We start from the raw sequence: 17,710 nt of genomic DNA, 5'->3' as shown, positions 1-17,710 counted from the left end.
TACGCATATCTTCGTCACTGTCCTTTAGTGTTCAGAACTTCAGGCTCCCTGATCGGTCTCCAGATAATTCAACTTTTCGTGCAGCAAAATGCGTACTTTGGCTCCTTTGCTATTAGATCCTTCTCGCCTTAATTATGTTGCCAGGCAATCAACAGCAGAAGTAAAATAAAATTGATCAGGTAAGTCGGCATTTGATTGGCGGACATGGCGAGCTGCGTCTAACGCGGCATAGATTCCCCAACTAGGAATAGCGCCATCTTATAGCCGCCAGATCTGCGACAAGCGGAAAAGGCATGGTCCGTTCGTCCTTCACTCTAGGGATTCTTCTAATCGTATACCAGGAGTTCAGATCGCCTTAATCATGAGCTGTAGCCAATATTCGCTATCCAAGGTGGGACAATGCTTTACAGATTTCCGGACAGCCAATCACCCGCTCAAACGTCTGGAGATAATGGGGTTGAAAAGGTATGCCGCACCCGGACGTCTAGAATCACATCGCTTATCTGACGTATTACAAGATAGAACTTGATTTAGAAATGTGAAACATGCACCGTGTGACCGTTGAGCATGATCTTCGCTCGGTGCAAAATCCCCGAGTTTTTTCAGTCCGATATATCCGCGGAATGTGCGGAGTATGGCAGATGGAGTCCTCAGAGCCTCCACCAAAGATGATTTAACCTTCGTACAATCGATGACTTCGTTCGACTTGAGAGCCAAGTATAAATTTTATGGGCGAGGGTATGAGGTACGAAATTCGCCGTGTGGAATCTCGAATCTAGAAATGTCCGGCGCTTCGGCCCACAATAGAACCATGGAGTTACTCCTGGGTTGCACTGAGTTACGCATACCCGATACACTGAGTGACTAGATCAGGGACACGAGCCGGATATTGAGAAACGAACAGTTTGCAAAGTAATGCGTGCATCTGTTCGAAGTCAGTATTCCAATCGTCATGCGAATCATTGCAGAAATCCTGTTTCAGCCCCCGTCTTTTCTCTGTTTCCGAGACGAAAATAGCGGGGGCAAACGGGACGGGGCATTTAGCCCATATCCTCTGTGCATGATTAATGATATCATTTGACGACTGGGTCTGCCCTTGGTAGGTGTATGCCTGAAAGCTTCGCTCAGCAAGGGCCACGTTGGGCGTTCTTTTCCAACAAACCAACGTCGCCGGGGAAGTAATCCACATTCTAGGCGCGTCTCTGTTATTTAATTGGACTATCTTTTGCGTCTTTCCGTCCCAGCCAGGAGCCATAACCAATGGTATGCCACGCGGCCAACCGTTAAAGCGTTTGGCAAACCGCATGGATGATTCCGAGCCCATCCACGGAACAGGTGCATTGACATACAGGGGTGGATAAGCCGAGTATGCTCGTGAATTGGGTTTCTTTTTGATGTCGATATCATGCTAAGCGATAGGCACTTGTATCCCTTGATTGTCGTTCCTCTTGAGTACTTCTACCAGCGAATTTCTTTGAATCCTTTTCAACCTCGTCCTCGGCACCACATTGCTGAGGCCTTATCCCACGATGAAAGAGTGTCACACCTCAGAGTTCACCCTTCTCCAAACAGCATTGACGGAGCAAGAACTGGAACTGACGCCGGATGGAAAACACGTCCGTTGGGCCAACACGAATCCACGACATCCACGAAATTGGCATCCGCTACGGAAGGCTTACGATATAGGCGTCATCATTCTTCTGGAGTTCTATACGTGAGTGGGCTCGGTTGTGTTTCCTCTTGGGCGCGTTTTATCGGAGGAGCTGACTTTTTCCAATAGTACCGCGGTCAGCACGTCAGGAGTAAGTCAATCTATAGCCCTAAATCGTCTTTCCAGAAGGAAGTTTCTCACGCTTGACAGGCAACGGCCGCAAAAGATGCTCGTCACCAATTTGGCATCAGTCTCACTTTGTCGATATTCCTATATGTCTCTAGGTGAGTGTGTTGGTTCATCCGTGCGGCATACCAAGCTCTAACGAATGCACCAGTTTTTCGCTAGTGCAGGGCGTCGGAAATATTCTATTTCCACCTTATTCCGAAACATTTGGGCGGAAGGGGCTATACGTGATAAGCACGGCTATATTCAGCATATTCTGTGTCATCATTGCCGCCGTTCCATCACCAGCAGCTTCCGTCGTTGGCCGTGCCGTAACCGGCTTCGTCTCCGCGATTCCTAATGTGGTTATTACTGGCAGTATTGAGGATATGTTCAATTCACGGGATCGCATCTGGTTGATATTTGTGTATTTCGCTATCGCCGATTTTGGGGTTGCTACGGGGCCCGTGATGAGCATGCACATCACTACGCGTCTTGGATGGTTTGCATTCCTTTCCCTATCTTAGGCCCCGCCAAGAAATGGTTGCATGTTTCTGTGAAGTTTGCTAACAAGTTCCTGCTAGGAGATGGGTTTTTTATATTTCCGCCATAGTTACGGCGTTCCTAGGAGGCCTTCTATTGCTGATCAAAGAATCGCGGCCGTCGCTCCTGCTGGCCCGGGAGGTCGAGCATTTGCGGAAGGTGACTGGGGACGAGTCGCTCCAGCCACTGAATCCCGACCACACGCCCGACTTTCGCACCTTTGTGCGTACGGCTCTTCTTAGGCCAATTCGCCTATTTTGCACCGAACCGATTGTGTTCATTTGCGCGATGATGCAGGGAACCTGTGTCGCCCTGATCTATCTGTTTACTGAAGCTCTACCTCCCATTTACCAGTCAATGGGCTTCGCGCCAGCCCCGTCCAGTCTTCCATTTTTTGCCATTGCTCTTGGGTTCTTGGGCAATATCATTACTCGCCTTTGGGATATTCGGATTGCCAATCGCCTTCGGGAGAAGGGTCATCCCTCATTGCCAGAGAACAAACTGATGGGTCTCTTTGTGGCCGCGCCGGCGTTGGCCACAGGCCTCTGGTGGTTTGCTTGGGTTATTCCTCCAGCTATTCAGAATATACACTGGTTTGTGAGCTGCTTACCGCTATTCTTGGTTGGCTTCGCTCTCAATGAATTTAGCATTGTGTTGGCAGGATATATGGCCGACAGCTACCTGGGTTACGCGGCCAGCGGGTTTGCGGCGCTTGCCCTCGCACGCTCAGTCCTGTCAGCTATGTTTCCTCTCTTTGCGGATAAAATGTTCAGTGCGCTTGGCTCCAATGTTGCAGTGTCCGTTTTGGCATCTGTGGCAACCGTGTTTTGTGCCACGCCATTCCTTTTTACTTATTACGGACGGCGACTACGGGAGAGGAGCCAATTCGCCAAATACAGTTTGCAGGTTTATACAGAAAACACGGTGGACCAGGAAGGATATTAGATGGGTCTAGTGGGGAATAATATGTCCGTTATCATGGTTTTCTTGGGTGATTCATACTGCTTGTTCGTGGCGATGATACCATATACATTCGAATTTGCCAGGGATTGCTTTCTATCAAATTGAGGTTTTGCATGCATGTTTATTTGTCTTTGCAATGAAATTAGAAATAAAATGTTCGATTCCAGAGGTCTTTATCCACGACAATTTCGCTTCCCATAGTCCGATCTATATAGCTGCATGTCCATGGGTTTCAAACGGCAACGCAAAGCAGAAAATCCCCACCGCTATCCATAGCGCTGCACTTGCATAGATCGGTGCTGTTGTGAATCCCGTATAAGCCGAAATTAAACTGGCAGCCAGCCCTCCAAAGCGCAGCAACGCTGCTGCCGTTCCTGTTCCGGTCCCTCGATGCGGACCCGGAAAGGACTCAGGAGTGAAGGCGTACATGACTGCATACTCTAGCATCGCTCAGTTAGACCTTGTCTCCCCGCATGAAAGTATATTTTGACTGACCGAAGTTTGCCAATATCCCCGTGACACAGGCAAAAGCTAAACTTGCCGCGGGTGTATCGACGACCACATATGCGAAGAGGAACGCGCCTGTCACGATGGCAGACAAGCCCATCATCCAGCGACGGCCGAAAAAGGTGTTCACTAGACAGGCCGCGGAAAGTGGGCCGACTATGCCGACGGCTGACTCGATGCAATAATTGCGGTATGTGAGATTCAAGGATGAGTCCTGGGTGAACCTCGTTGCGAGGTACGAGGGTAGGAAGTTGAAGTAGAGAGGATATGCGATTCCTGGTATACATTAGTTACTTCACTCCAGAGAGCCACACGGAAGTACCTTACCAATGGTGAGCCAGATAAGCCAAATCATAGCCGTATGCAGACCGAGTCTTTTGGTCGCAAAAAGCGCCTTGTAATGCGCGCCATTCAAATCCTTCAGCGACTCTCGAGCGATCTCTCTATTGGAGAGACCAACGGCTCTCGTATGAGCCATGCCAATCCCCAGCTGCTCGTCGATGGCCTGGAGCATCTCAACCGTCAGTGGTTGGGGCTTTTTGTTCTGACGTGCCACATGGTTAACTGCTTCAACGGCATCGCCGTCTCTTCCTTTTGATAGGAGATATCTCGGGGTCTCGGGCATCTTGAACAGGAAGACGCGGATGACGGTAAAAAATAATGATAATGCACCGATGGAGATTTGCGTGTATCGCCTACTCTGGTCAGAAGGTATCAACGGATGGTTACTCTGGCGGCGGGTCATACCATCCCATATTCTCGTTGCGAGTGCATGTGCTCAGTGTGGAGTCCGTTGGACAGCTATAGTTTGCCAGGAATACCCAGGCGATCAAGGAAACAATTAGTTGTCCGAGGTTCCACCACGCGGATAAGGCTGTCAAAAGCCATTGATGACTGTCTTTATCAGCGTGCGTCTTCCGGGGTAAACGGTATGCCTCACCTTCCCGGTACAAATTCCAAAAATATCATCGAGTCCACGGGAACGTTCCCCCCAGCCGCTGTTCCGATAACAGCCCAAAGGGCACTAAATGACACAAAGTTCAGCGCGCCTCCTGCAGCGCACAAGAAGATACCTGCGATTAACAGGGTGCAGTTGAATGCCGGTCGTCGACCAATAAAGTCGCTGGAGATGCCCCAGAATGAGGCTCCCACAATAAGTCCAGTATAGTATGCCACGGAACTGAAGCTAACTTGCGTGATACCTGGAAGTTCAAGCTTTACTGGGGGTTGGACGCTGCTGAGGCCTTGTGATGCTAACTATCGGATATGCGTGTCAGAAAGCTGAAATGGACTTGTCAATGGGAGGCTCACATTGTCGACAATCCATCCAAAACCGGTGACCACGAAAAGTTGCCATTGAAATCTGCCGGCTTTTTGTCAGATATTATTCGCTGATTTCGATGGGGAAAGCTCACCGTCCCATCCCGATTTCCTCAAGACATTTGCCCACTAATTCAGACTTGAGCCGGTACGATTCGGTCGTGGACGAGCCATAAAATTGCTCAACTTGGGGGTCATCGATGGATGAAAGATTCCATTCCTCCACGGATGCAGAAGGCGCAGCTGTGGCGGACTGAATGTCGTCCTTTTCTTTATCCGGCATGGCTGGTGCACTATTACCACTCCTGGATAGGGTAGAGCATGTCTGGCATATGCTGGTACAATGACTTGTTTTATGGACTTTAAAATTATGCTGTCAAGACTTACAAAGTCATACAAAGCCTGGAAGGATCCAAGAGTGGGATGATACTGAAATTTCGCTCTGATATCCTGAAGCTGATCATGTTGATGATAGCAACATAGTCGGTGTTCTGCTGCCCACCTTCGGTAGACACGGGAGGCCAGGCAATTAAGGACTAATCTCTGCAATAAAAGCATTTATTGGCCATTGCTACTGTGTATCAAATCAGATCCTTCTCAACAACTTTCGTTCAGCCATTTCTATGCGCTGCCCACACAACTAAGCATGTAAATACACGCTTACGTAGCCACAACTGCCGGGCTCGCCATAGTCTCCAACTTAACCTTCATCTCCTGCTTGTACTTCTCAGCTCGACCGTAGCTTTCTTTATACGCCGCCGTGACAGCCTGCTCAACGGTGATGGGGCCGTATTTAGGCGCTTCCTGCGGTTCGCGACAATTGGGCAAACACTCGCACATGTAGTCTGGGTTTCCGCTAAAGAAGAAGGGGATCGAGTACCGCTCGCGACCGGACTTGTTGATTACTCGGTGGGTGTTCGATTTGTACTTGTCATTGGCCATGCGCATGAATAAATTGCCCAGGTTGACGACGTATGCTCCGGAGACGGGTTGCACCTGGAATTCGTAGTCAGTGCTGGTATAAGATTTGATTTGGGCATCAGAAATACTGACATCCAGCCATTCACCCGTGGGTGCATCGAGCACCTGCAAACCGTCCACCTCATCCTGCAATAGCAGAGTCACGCATCCAAAGTCAGTATGAGCGCCAATTCCCCGGTTCAGTTTCTCATCCGCATCTTTAGGCTGCGCCGGATAATGCAGAAATCGCATCGTCGCCACTGCGCCGTCCGTAAGAGAATCGAAATACGTCGCGTCGACTCCCAGGGTCAGCGCCAGCACGCCCAGCACATCTTTGGCCAAGTCAAATACGGCGCGGTAGTACTCCATCGAGGTGCGCTGAAACTCTTCGGGATTCTCGACTGTCTGCGGCCATTGATTCGGACCGCTGTTCAACTTGCCTTGGATAAAGTAAGGATGGTCTTCCGGTATCTCCTCGCCGATATACAGCCCTTCCTTGAGCTCTGGGCTGGTCCCGGCTTCCAGCATCTGCGACCGCAATAATTCGTAGCCTCTGTTGAAGGTGTTGTTATCTGCTAAAGTTAGTACAGCTTATGCGCGGACGATCTCGAGGATGCCGTACTTTTGTCAATCTCCAGCTTCTGTTCGAGAGGCAGTTCGAAAAACCGCTGCGTGCATCGCATAACCGCCTTCTGCAAATCGATCGGCACCCGATGGCCGATGATTTGGAAAAACCCATTGTACAAACAGCATTCTTTGATGCTCTCCACAAGCTTGGCTTTGGCGGCGCTGTCCTCGCCGTAGAACGCTATCCTGATCAGCTCTGCTCATCACTCGATACTGAGCTTACTCACGCGAGAAGTCTAGAACTGGTGGGCTAGCTCTTGCAGGCATTCTGTTATCGCTGTCGATGGGTAATAGTGGTTGTGGTCTCACGGGCAGAGTATGGCGTGAATTGATACGGCCGCTTACTCTTTCAGCATGGAGTATTATATCTGCTTGTCTAGCTAGCTCAGACTTGCACGTTTGATACTATCGTGGCTGTCTCGCACAGAATACCGATGCTCACATCTTCCCTCGATATCATCCTCGGTTCTGTTCTAGAACCCTGTCCGAGACCAAAGGTGGGGTTCACATCACTTTCTCGAAGATGGGGTACGATATGATATCAAGGATGTCGATAAGCCGCTTGGAGTCGGGGCTTGGCTCTGAAGAGTGCCCTGTACAGATATCCAGAGCTACGGCCCTTCATAACAATGGATTATCCGATTATCCCCAAACTCCGCTGGTGTGCGGAAATAGCGCGACAGCAACAGTATGCAGAATCCAAAGGTCATAGTCCCAGATCACCTCTCAAAGCCGGAGGAAGACGATGTAGAGAGGACCGTCTGTATTGATCGTGATGCGGAGAATTCGTATGGTCAGTCGTGCTCCTGATTCATCCAACTGACCCGAGACATGCTCACGATCCGCTAGTACGAAAAGTAGACTGGCTCCTATTGCCCCTTTTATGCACTGTAATCATATCATTCAAGACTTGTTGCTTACATTCATGCTAAAAATCGTCATCAGATGTATTTTTTCGATTGCATGGATCGTGTATGTCCATCGCCTCTCGGAATGCTCTTGCGGAAGCATGCTGATACAGCCAGAGCAACCTGGCCAACGCCAAAACCGATGGGCTGGAAGGTGACCTCAATTTTCCGGCAAATGGCTATTCACTTATGATAGTCCTCTTCTACATTCCTTTCGGGTTGTGTGATTTGCCGTGGAATCTCTTGATCAAACGCTTCTCCGGAAGGATCATGCTCTCATTCAGTATGGCCATTTCCACGATAAAAGGAAAGGTGCTGACGACAGGTAGTGACCGTTGTTTGGGGGATGCTTTCACTCTGTGAGTGCGCTGCTACCAGCTTTGGCAGTCTGTTGGCGATTCGGATTATCCTGGGGTAAGCCGTTTCTCCGTGATACTGGCACTGTATGTTAACCGGTCCCGATATATAGGGTATTCGAAGCCGGTTTCTTTGCAGGTGCTACGTTCTATTTCACGCTCTTCTACACGCGAGGTGAAATGGGTCTACGCCTGTCAATTTTACAACTCTTCGCCGTCCTAGCGTCAGCATCCAGCGGACTTATTTCCTACGGTGTTTTCCAGATCGACCATCCCACTGTGCAGGGATGGCAGTGGCTATTCATTATTGAAGGATCCATGACATTCCTGACAGGGATTATCGGGTTCTTCTGGCTTCCGGCGGGCCCCCAGAATGCCTGGTTTCTGAACGAAAGGGAGAGAGCAGCAGCGAATGCTCGATTACTACGTGACAATTCAGTCGACATCGAGACCTCGCTGGATCTGAAGGAGTGTTTTCAAACATGGAGAGATTGGAAGTTCCCAGTTTGGTGTATCATAACACTCACGTATCCAGTGGCATACGCAACAGCGATGAACTTCTTCCCGTTGGTGAGTCAAACCCTCGCCAACCGCCTGAATCGGCTAACACTTGCTGGCAGATTGTTGGGCGGCTGGGCTATTCGGTCGTCAAAACAAATCTCTGGACGATCGCTCCAAACTTGGTCGGCGCAGTGGTCTTGCTCTGCGTGGCGATATCGTCGGATTATTTTCGCGAAAGGACGTTTCACATCGTCTTCTCCCTGGTATTGTCGTTGATCGGGATGTTAGTTCTCGCGACCTTGAATGTTACCCAACATAAAAGCGTTGCATATTTTGCGTGCTTTCTCATGGCGGCTGGGTCGTACATCCCATCCTGTCTTGTCCACGCATGGCATAATAATAACAACATTCACGAGAACTCGCGGGCGGCAAACACTGGACTATTCGTCGGTCTTGGAAATTTGGCTGGCATCTTGAGCGCTGCCACTTTTCGCACGGAATACGCTCCAAGGTGAGTATCGTCGCCCGTCTTGAAACAGTGATGCGTTTTCTAACATGGAAATGCCAGGTACATCCCGACTTTGGTAGCTACTTGCTGCTGCAACGTATTGTGTATAGTTGGCGTATTGTGGATGGGATTATGGATGAGGTCCGAGAATAAGAGGCGAGATCGAGAGCAAGGTGTGCTACTTCGAGCGCATGAGGTTGAAACGAGCCAATTGATGCTTGGCGAAAACAGTCCAGAATGGAGGTATTTCCTGTAGCCCGGGGCAAGTACTGTGCAGTAAGCTGTAACAGATTATATGGTGCATGGCCTATCGGGGTTCATTCCGTCTTGTCTATCCATGTATGCAAATCGTACCTTGTACACCTGATAAGATCCTTGTAAAATGCGGAGTTGGAGGCCGTCTTATCAGTCTGATCGCTAATCAATCATTGATATTTCGAGAGCGTAATCTTTCAAAAACGGAAATTGCCGATTGCTCTCTGGATTGAAGAAACTGGGGGTATCCCATCCGCGAAAACGACCGTGTCTGTCGCCCTGAACTTGTCCCCATGGTCGTGAAATCACACATCTGTGACTGGCCTAATTGTGGCAAGGCCTTTACTCGTGCTGAGCATCTGCGGAGGCATTCTTTGAACCATAGAGAACCACGGAGCGGATACACCTGTGAGCGATGCTTTGTTCACTTCAACAGGCCTGATTTACTCGGTCAGTGCTTCCCAGAAGCAACCTCGGCAAGGGCTGACACAAAAGTAGCAAGACACAAAATGCGGCATGCAAAACGAGACGAAGAAGCCGGTGGCCCTGGCCTGGGAATATTGGAAACCCGAAAAAGGACTCGACGTGCCCCGAACGGAACGATCGTGACCAAGCCGGCTAAACGACAAGCTAGGAAGGCGATGTCAAATAGGCACGATCGCTCCGTATCACAAACGTCCTTCGAAAGCGCGAGTGAAGGAAATTCCGGGCTCATCGAATCCCGCGATTATCCCCACGGGGCCCCTGTTTCTCCTCCATCATCTGCCCATCTCGAGAGTCGCGACCAACACAGTGATATTGGGATCAGTGACGAGGATACACTATTGGCCCCTATGATGCCCGGGGGTCCTTACGAGCCATACGTCGAACCGATTCCGGGACAATTCGACGCAGCGGATGGATCGTGGGGAACTTCTCCTTTTGGCGACATGTTTACCGCAGACACTGGTATGTACATCAGTTCGGTGTAGAAGAGGGCGGCAACACTAACCGGGCGTTTTCCTAGCAATGGATTTTAATATGCCTTTTGCAGTCACCCACAACTACAACTGGCTCTTCGATGTCTCCTGCCTGGACGACGCCTTTGTTGATCTGGATTGGCCATTGGAACCAGTCTCTTCCAACCAAGACTCAATCGCATCCCTGCCGGGGGAAGAGAGAGGTGCAACCCGAGATATAGATTCTGGGGAGCTCGCGGAGCTTTGTAATTCTGAATTGGACTTCAATCTGGATCCTTCGTCGATACTCCTCGAAGCAGCAACGTTCATCGATAAAGGCCTGTATCCAGACGCTAGCACATCATCCAGCACTGCACATCAGCAAGCCGATCAGATTGCCTCAGAGTATCCGGATATGGAATGGATGACAGGGCGTCCACAGTTGAATATACTGTCTCGACCGCAGCTGCCTCAAATATCAGAAGAAGCGCGAGGCAGTATCCTGGCTCTGATTTCCAACGCAAAGGACGTTAACAACGCCTCGCCCTTGTTATCGCTGGAAGCCCTCCAGGGATATTGTGACTTTTTCTTCTCACGATTCAACGTAGCGTACCCATTAATCCACCAAGGAACATTCAATCCTAGTCATGCAGAACCGGTGTTTCTGGCCGCTGTTCTTTGTCTGGGAGCAACATATAGCAGTCGGGAGGCACATCAGATTGCGGTCGGAATTCATGACTCTTTGCAAAACCAGCTTTTTTGTCACCCAGATTTTTCTCCTCAGCCGGATCTGTGGGTTTTGCAGGCAATGCTCCTGATTGACTGCTTTGGGAAGATGCGCGCAGGTCCAAAACAAAGAGATCGAGCTCAGTTGTTTCACTGCGTACTCATCAAAATGATCCGTCGCAGCAACTGCTGTGTCATCCAAACACCCACCATCCGCAGTAGACCCAAAGACTTAGAACACGCCTGGGTGGAAGCAATGGACTTGGAGCAGCGGAAGCGGCTGGCAATGCACTGTTTCATGTGGGATACTCAACACGCTGTGCTCTTCTCGCAGTCTCTTTGTATGTCCGCTTTCGAGATGCGGTTCCCCTTGCCCTGCGACGCCAGTACCTGGGAAGCATCAACATCGGAACAGTGGCTTCAGTGCGCAGTAAAAGAGCCCGACCACCCTTTTCTATCGGCACTCAAAGGATATATCGCACCTCACGCCGTGCACCGTCCTCGGCATCTCAACCCGCTTGCGCGTGTCTTCCTCCTGCACGGTCTGATGTCCCTTTCCTCAGACCTTAGACGAAGAGACCAAACAACGATAAGATCGGAGACTCCCAGGCTAGCTGGCGTGTGGAAACACCGGATTGGGCGATCGTATGACTTATGGAAGATCGACTTCGATGCGGACTGCATGGCAATGAAACTGGGTCAGGCCGCAAACTCTCGCCGGTTCACTGGTATCAAGATGGCGGCCAATGCGCTGTATCGGTCAGCCCATATCACATTGAATGTAGAAATCTTGGACCTACAAATCTGCGCCGGAGCACCGCATATTCTCGGGCGTACAGTGACACAAAACGACATCGAGCGGTCCCGAAGTAATATTCCCCAATGGCTCCAGAATGAATCTGGGATGGCACTGAAGGCCGCAAAACACGCATCTTTTATCCTGCAGGACGCCGTGATGAGCCTGGACGACTGGGATGATGCGGACGCGTTCCATTTCCCTTGGTGTCTGTATCTCGCGACGCTGACCTGCTGGGCGTTCCATCTGCCAGAGGAAGGCCATAACGTAGCGAATCCAATTCCACAAGGTGATGAACAGGCCAAAACGGAGATGTCGTCGCTGATAATCGCCATGACGACGTGTTCCAGTCCGGACGAGTTGGCATCATTGGCCGGTAAATATTCTACGAAAGGGTTGATGAAGGTGATGGCGCAGAAACTGGCAACGGTACGTTGGACCGTAGTTCACGATGCGATGAAGGTGTTGCTTCGTCTGGTCGGTTTGTGATTGTGCAGGAGTGAAGGAAAGAACTCAGCGGAGGATATATATCGAGACAAAAAAACCCTACATTTACAATTGTACACCGGTTACTTCCTAGTTAGTTTCAATTGAATTGATTTCAATTAAATGATTGCTCTACTCTCTTTGACTCCCTGCATATCTATCTATCTGTCTATATGTCTATCAGTCCATCAATCCATCAATGTATATATCTTTGTTTTTCGTCCTTCTATCGCGTGGTGGCTGAGGCGCATCACGCATCCTGCCATTAACTTCGTCTCAGCACTCTTCTACCCTATTCTATTCTACTCGCTCTATTCTGCTCAACCTATTCTACTCCCCACACGCAACTAACTTCACAAATTAGGTCAGATCTGGCAAGTAACTCAACCATCACTATCCATGGAAAAGTGCTAACTACAAGACATGGTAGCAGTTAAGTGACTGGGGCCAACCGTGAACAGCAGATGCGACCTTGTCTTCGTGATGAACTTGACTCACAGGGTGGCATATTCCCGGAAATCCGTCTTATGCGCCAAGTATTACTAGCGGTATGACAAGGATGGCTGTCATCACCATCACCGCGCTGCAAGACAACGTTGAGGTGCATGGTTTACTTAAAGATGAGGCCGGTACGTCGAGGCCGGACACGATAGTGAGATCTGAATGTGTTGCTAATGCTTTCTCTTTGATGAGAACGGAGTAGTCGTAAGAATAATTCCTCGACCAAGCAACGATTGACGCCGCAAATCGGTTGATTGTATCGAATCCCCCACTTTTGGACACCCACCTTCGAAGGAAGTGAGACGCCAATTTCCGCCAATCCCGATAATGATGATAGCACTTGATGATAAATTGCCCGGGGATTATACAGCTGGACTCGCCACTTGCGGGGATGTATGAATGAAAAGGGCCCCGGCGGACAAGATTGAGCGGTCGAAGAACCTTTCTCAAAGTTGATTGAGAACAGTGTGTGCTGAATCCTCACAATACAGTGCACCAATTCCAGATATGGTCGTTATTCCTCGCCAAACATTCCTACACCCCGACGAAGCTTTGCAGGAGCTCGTCAACTTGACTTACACGTCGTCGACTCTTTCTTTTTACCTCAACGGAGCGAAGATCGCCTTGACCAACCCAAACCCCCAATGGACGCTGCTAGACTTTATTCGATCCCAGGACTGTCTAAAAGGAACGAAATTGGGGTGTGGCGAAGGGGGTTGTGGTGCCTGTACCGTGGTGCTGCAAACTAGGGACACTCGCCGTAATTCTCGCAAGATCCGACATCTGGCAATCAATGCATGCCTTTATCCGTTGGTTGGTGGTTAGTATTACGATTTTTGGAATTCACTAAAGCAACGCAACATTAACGCATGTAATAGTAATCGGGAAGCATGTCATCACGATCGAAGGATTAGGGTCGGTTGAGAATCCGCATCCATTGCAGGAGCGAATGGGAAAACTGCATGGTTCTCAGTGAGTATGCCGATTATCCTATCGGAACTTATACTGATCCCATCAGATGCGGATTCTGCACCCCTGGAATTGTCATGTCCTTATACGCCGTCATTCGAAATGCCTATGACCCAACCACTGGCTCATTTGACCTTTCGGAAGAGGAAATCGAGATGAAGGGACACCTGGATGGAAATCTGTGCCGCTGTACTGGATACAAACCAATTTTGCAGGTTGCAAAGACATTCGTCCAGGAAGATCTCAAGGGCCAGCTGGCGGATTCAAAGACAACCCTTTCAGAAAGTTCTGAGGATCACACAGGGAAAGTGGAAGAATATAGCCCTCATTCCCAATCATCAAGCACAACAAGCTCATGTGGCCGTCCCGGGGGATGCTGTCGTGACGGACCGAGTACGACCTGTTCACCCCCCTCGTCACCCGCGAGCGAGGGCAGCTCTCGAACGAGTTTTTCCAGCACCAAATCTAGTTCCAAGTTTACAATACCCCAGTTCGATCTCATACCGTACTCACCAGCTTCCGAGATTATATTTCCACCTAGCCTTCATAGACACGTCAATCTCCCCATCTGTTACGGCGATGTGGAGCGAGTATGGCTTCGACCGGTGACTTTGACGCAACTGGTCGACATATTGGCTGTCTTCCCTATGGCCAAACTGGTCTGTGGTGCCAGTGAGATGCAAGTCGACGTTCGCTTCAAGGACTCACACTTTCCAGTATCTGTCTTTGTGGGCGACATCGACGAACTAGCGACTATTTTTGTGCCAGAAGACCCAACAAAACTCTCGGAGCTCGTCGTTGGCGGAAATGCATCTCTCAGCGATGTCGAAGAAACATGTCGCCAGTTAGGTGTTCAGCTGGGAAAGCGTGGAGCGACCCTTGCTGCCATGGCCAAAGTATTGCGGTATTTTGCTGGACGACAGATTCGCAATGCAGCATCTCTAGCTGGAAACATTGCTACCGCGTCTCCGATTTCTGATATGAACCCACTTTTGCTGGCCGTAAATGCCACCGTCGTAACACTTAGTCCTGAAGGGGAGAGATCTATCCCCATGAATTCCATGTTTTTGGGATATCGGAAGACTGCTCTCCCTGAAGGAGCAGTCATCACCAAGATTCGCATTCCTGTTCCGTCGCCAAATGTATTGCAAATAACCAAATCATACAAGCAGGCGAAGCGAAAAGACGATGACATTGCCATCGTGACGGCAGCATTTTTCGTGACATTCGACGGAGATGGAGTGATCACCCATGCTTCCCTCGCTTATGGAGGCATGGCGCCTACGACAGTCATAGCTCACCAGACCGGGGCTAGTATTTGCGGGAGAAAATGGAATGATAAGGAGACTTTATATGATGCGTTGCGGGCGCTGACGAGAGACTTTGGTCTTCCTTATGGTGTACCTGGAGGAATGGCGACCTACCGTCGCACGCTTGCCCTATCGCTTTTCTTCCGTTTCTGGAACGAGGCTGCGAGGGACCTTGATCTAGGTGCTTCGGTTGTGGAGTTAGACTGCGTTGACGAAATTCACCGGGAAATATCCACAGGTTCTCGGGATGATCATAATCCCCACGAGCAGCGAGTTGTTGGGAAACAGATACCTCATCTGTCGGGATTGAAGCACGCTACAGGTCAAGCTGAGTATGTTGACGACATACCGCCCCAAGCACGAGAACTCTGTGGAGCTCTAGTACTGTCTAAGCGAGCGCATGCCAAAATAGTCTCAGTCGACTGGACACTCGCTATTGGTCCCGGGCTCGCAGTGGGCTACATCGACCGGCACAGCATTCCAATTGACCGAAATCTGTGGGGGTCGGTAAACCGCGATGAGCCCTTTTTCGCCACGGACGAAGTGCATTCTCACGGCCAGCCTATCGGAATGGTGTACGCAGAGACTGAATTAGAAGCACAAGCAGCAGCCAGGGCGGTCCGTGTTGAATACGAAGATTTGCCAGCGATCTTGACCATCGATCAAGCTATTGAGGCAAGAAGCTTTTTTCAACATGGCAAGGAGTTGAGGAAAGGTGCACTCCCAGACGAAATGGCCGACGTAATTGCTCGTTGCGATAGGGTCTTCACCGGTGTGACGCGTGTAGGGGGCCAAGAGCATTTTTATCTCGAAACAAATGCAGCAATGGTCATTCCGCACACTGAGGACGATACAATGGAAGTCTGGTCGTCGACCCAGAATACGTGAGTTACAGAACGACTATGTTCCCTATTAAGCCTGACAAGCTGACCCCTTTTTTCTCAGAATGGAGACACAAGAGTTCGTTAGTCAAGTTACCGGCGTGCCTAGCAATCGTATCAATGCCCGAGTCAAGCGTATGGGAGGTGGCTTCGGCGGTAAGGAGTCTCGCAGTGTTCAAGTGGCATGTTTACTAGCCATCGCGGCGAAGAAAGAGCGACGACCGATGCGATTAATGCTCAATCGTGACGAGGACATGATGACAACCGGTCAACGCCATCCAGTTCAGTGTCGATGGAAGGTTGGAGTCATGAATGATGGTCGATTGGTTGCCCTTGACGCCGACTGTTACAACAATGCCGGGTACTCACTGGACATGAGTAGTGCTGTGATGGACCGGTGCTGTACTCACCTTGACAATTGCTATGAGATCCCCAACGTCCATATCCGGGGTTGGGTGTGTCGCACGAATACGCACAGCAATACGGCTTTTCGAGGCTTTGGAGGTCCGCAGGGCATGTTCATCGCTGAAAGCTACATATCTGCTGTGGCGGAGGGACTGGGAATGTCCGTGGATGAACTGCGACTGAGAAACCTTTATCGCCAAGGCGATCAGACCCCCTTTCTGCAGACTATCGACGAGGACTGGCATGTTCCGTTGCTTCTTGAACAAGTGCGACAGGAGGCGCGTTACGAAGAGCGAAAGCAGCAAATTGCAACGTTCAATGCAGAGCATTGTTGGAAGAAGCGTGGAATATGCCTCGTCCCGACAAAATTTGGTTTGTCGTTCGCCACAGCACTTCACCTCAACCAAGCTGGTGCTTCTGTCAAAATCTACGCGGACGGGTCGATCCTGCTTAACCACGGGGGAACTGAAATGGGGCAGGGCCTGTACACCAAGATGGTCCAGGTTGCGGCCCAGGAGCTCGGTGTTTCCGTTGACTCCGTCTATACGCAAGATACCTCTTCTTACCAGACAGCCAATGCGTCGCCAACGGCGGCCTCCTCCGGCAGTGATCTAAATGGAATGGCGGTCAAACACGCTTGCGATCAACTGAACGAGCGTCTCCAGCCATATCGTGAACGATTCGGACCAGATGCCTCGATGGCGACGATTGCACATGCCGCTTATCTGGATCGTGTGAACCTCATGGCGAGTGGTTTCTGGAAGATGCCGAAGATCGGCTACGAATGGGGAGTCTACGACCCGGAGAAAGTGAATCCAATGTATTATTACTTTACGCAAGTGAGTCGTCTCACCGTTCCTTTAGTTATGGATTACGGAACTAATTTACCAGGGCGTTGCTTGCACTGAAGTCGAGCTGGATCTCCTCACTGGAGACCATACTGTGCTGCGGACGGATATCAAAATGGATGTCGGACGCTCCATCAATCCCGCAATTGACTACGGCCAAGTCGAAGGGGCTTTCGTTCAGGGACAAGGTCTTTTCACAATGGAAGAGAGCCTCTGGACGCAGACTGGACAATTGGCGACACGCGGGCCCGGAAACTACAAAATCCCTGGATTCAGCGATATCCCGCAGCAATTCAACGTCAGCTTCCTCCAAGGCGTATCTTGGAAACACCTGCGGTCGATACAAAGCAGCAAAGGGTGTGGTGAACCGCCTTTGTTTTTGGGCTCGACGGTATTGTTTGCTCTGAGGGAGGCATTGCGAAGTGCCCGTCAAGACAATGGAGTTGAGGAGCCTTTAGTTTTGGACAGTCCGGCTACGGTTGAAAAGCTCCGGTTAGCAGTCGGAGATGAACTTTTGAAGATGGGCACGGTTGAAGCCAAGGAAGGGGAGAAGCCATTTTTTGTCACAGTGGCATAAATAGTCCAA

General features: G+C 50.1%; 4 protein-coding genes across 4 annotated transcripts; 3 read left to right on the top strand and 1 right to left on the bottom strand.

Moving 5' to 3' along the window:
• Nucleotides 1-1,241: 1,241 nt before the first annotated feature.
• On the top strand, nt 1,242-3,490 carry EURHEDRAFT_407980 (putative MFS multidrug transporter). The gene is made up of 5 exons (XM_040780713.1): nt 1,242-1,714; nt 1,781-1,802; nt 1,862-1,935; nt 1,989-2,318; nt 2,401-3,490. The coding sequence occupies exons 1-5, from the start codon at nt 1,530-1,532 to the stop codon at nt 3,302-3,304; spliced, it is 1,515 nt and encodes a 504-aa protein (XP_040642459.1). The 5' UTR covers nt 1,242-1,529; the 3' UTR covers nt 3,305-3,490.
• A 39-nt stretch (nt 3,491-3,529) lies between these two features.
• EURHEDRAFT_527837 (Clavaminate synthase-like protein) lies at nt 3,530-7,003 on the bottom strand (the record flags this gene model as incomplete). The annotated part of the gene is made up of 11 exons (XM_040787028.1): nt 3,530-3,762; nt 3,818-4,105; nt 4,157-4,524; nt 4,577-4,723; nt 4,770-5,086; nt 5,141-5,192; nt 5,245-5,369; nt 5,855-6,145; nt 6,203-6,681; nt 6,732-6,917; nt 6,964-7,003. 11 exons carry the CDS (start codon nt 7,001-7,003, stop codon nt 3,530-3,532), a joined length of 2,526 nt encoding a protein of 841 aa, XP_040642458.1.
• A 696-nt stretch (nt 7,004-7,699) lies between these two features.
• EURHEDRAFT_382983 (MFS transporter/fungal specific transcription factor domain-containing protein) lies at nt 7,700-12,286 on the top strand (the record flags this gene model as incomplete). Its single annotated transcript, XM_040779555.1, has 8 exons — nt 7,700-7,708; nt 7,762-7,927; nt 7,974-8,058; nt 8,114-8,570; nt 8,621-9,012; nt 9,500-9,714; nt 9,763-10,212; nt 10,271-12,286. The coding sequence occupies 8 exons, from the start codon at nt 7,700-7,702 to the stop codon at nt 12,211-12,213; spliced, it is 3,717 nt and encodes a 1,238-aa protein (XP_040642457.1). The 3' UTR covers nt 12,214-12,286.
• A 483-nt stretch (nt 12,287-12,769) lies between these two features.
• On the top strand, nt 12,770-17,701 carry EURHEDRAFT_373857 (xanthine dehydrogenase; the record flags this gene model as incomplete). The annotated part of the gene is made up of 6 exons (XM_040778577.1): nt 12,770-12,839; nt 13,178-13,531; nt 13,590-13,683; nt 13,730-15,874; nt 15,936-17,115; nt 17,168-17,701. The coding sequence occupies 6 exons, from the start codon at nt 12,770-12,772 to the stop codon at nt 17,699-17,701; spliced, it is 4,377 nt and encodes a 1,458-aa protein (XP_040642456.1).
• Nucleotides 17,702-17,710: the final 9 nt, after the last annotated feature.

Source organism: Aspergillus ruber, assembly GCF_000600275.1.
Source record: "Aspergillus ruber CBS 135680 unplaced genomic scaffold scaffold00002, whole genome shotgun sequence".
NCBI lineage: Eukaryota > Fungi > Ascomycota > Eurotiomycetes > Eurotiales > Aspergillaceae > Aspergillus > Aspergillus ruber.
Note: the sequence above shows the minus strand (reverse complement) of the source record. Positions and strands in the feature narration are given on the sequence as shown.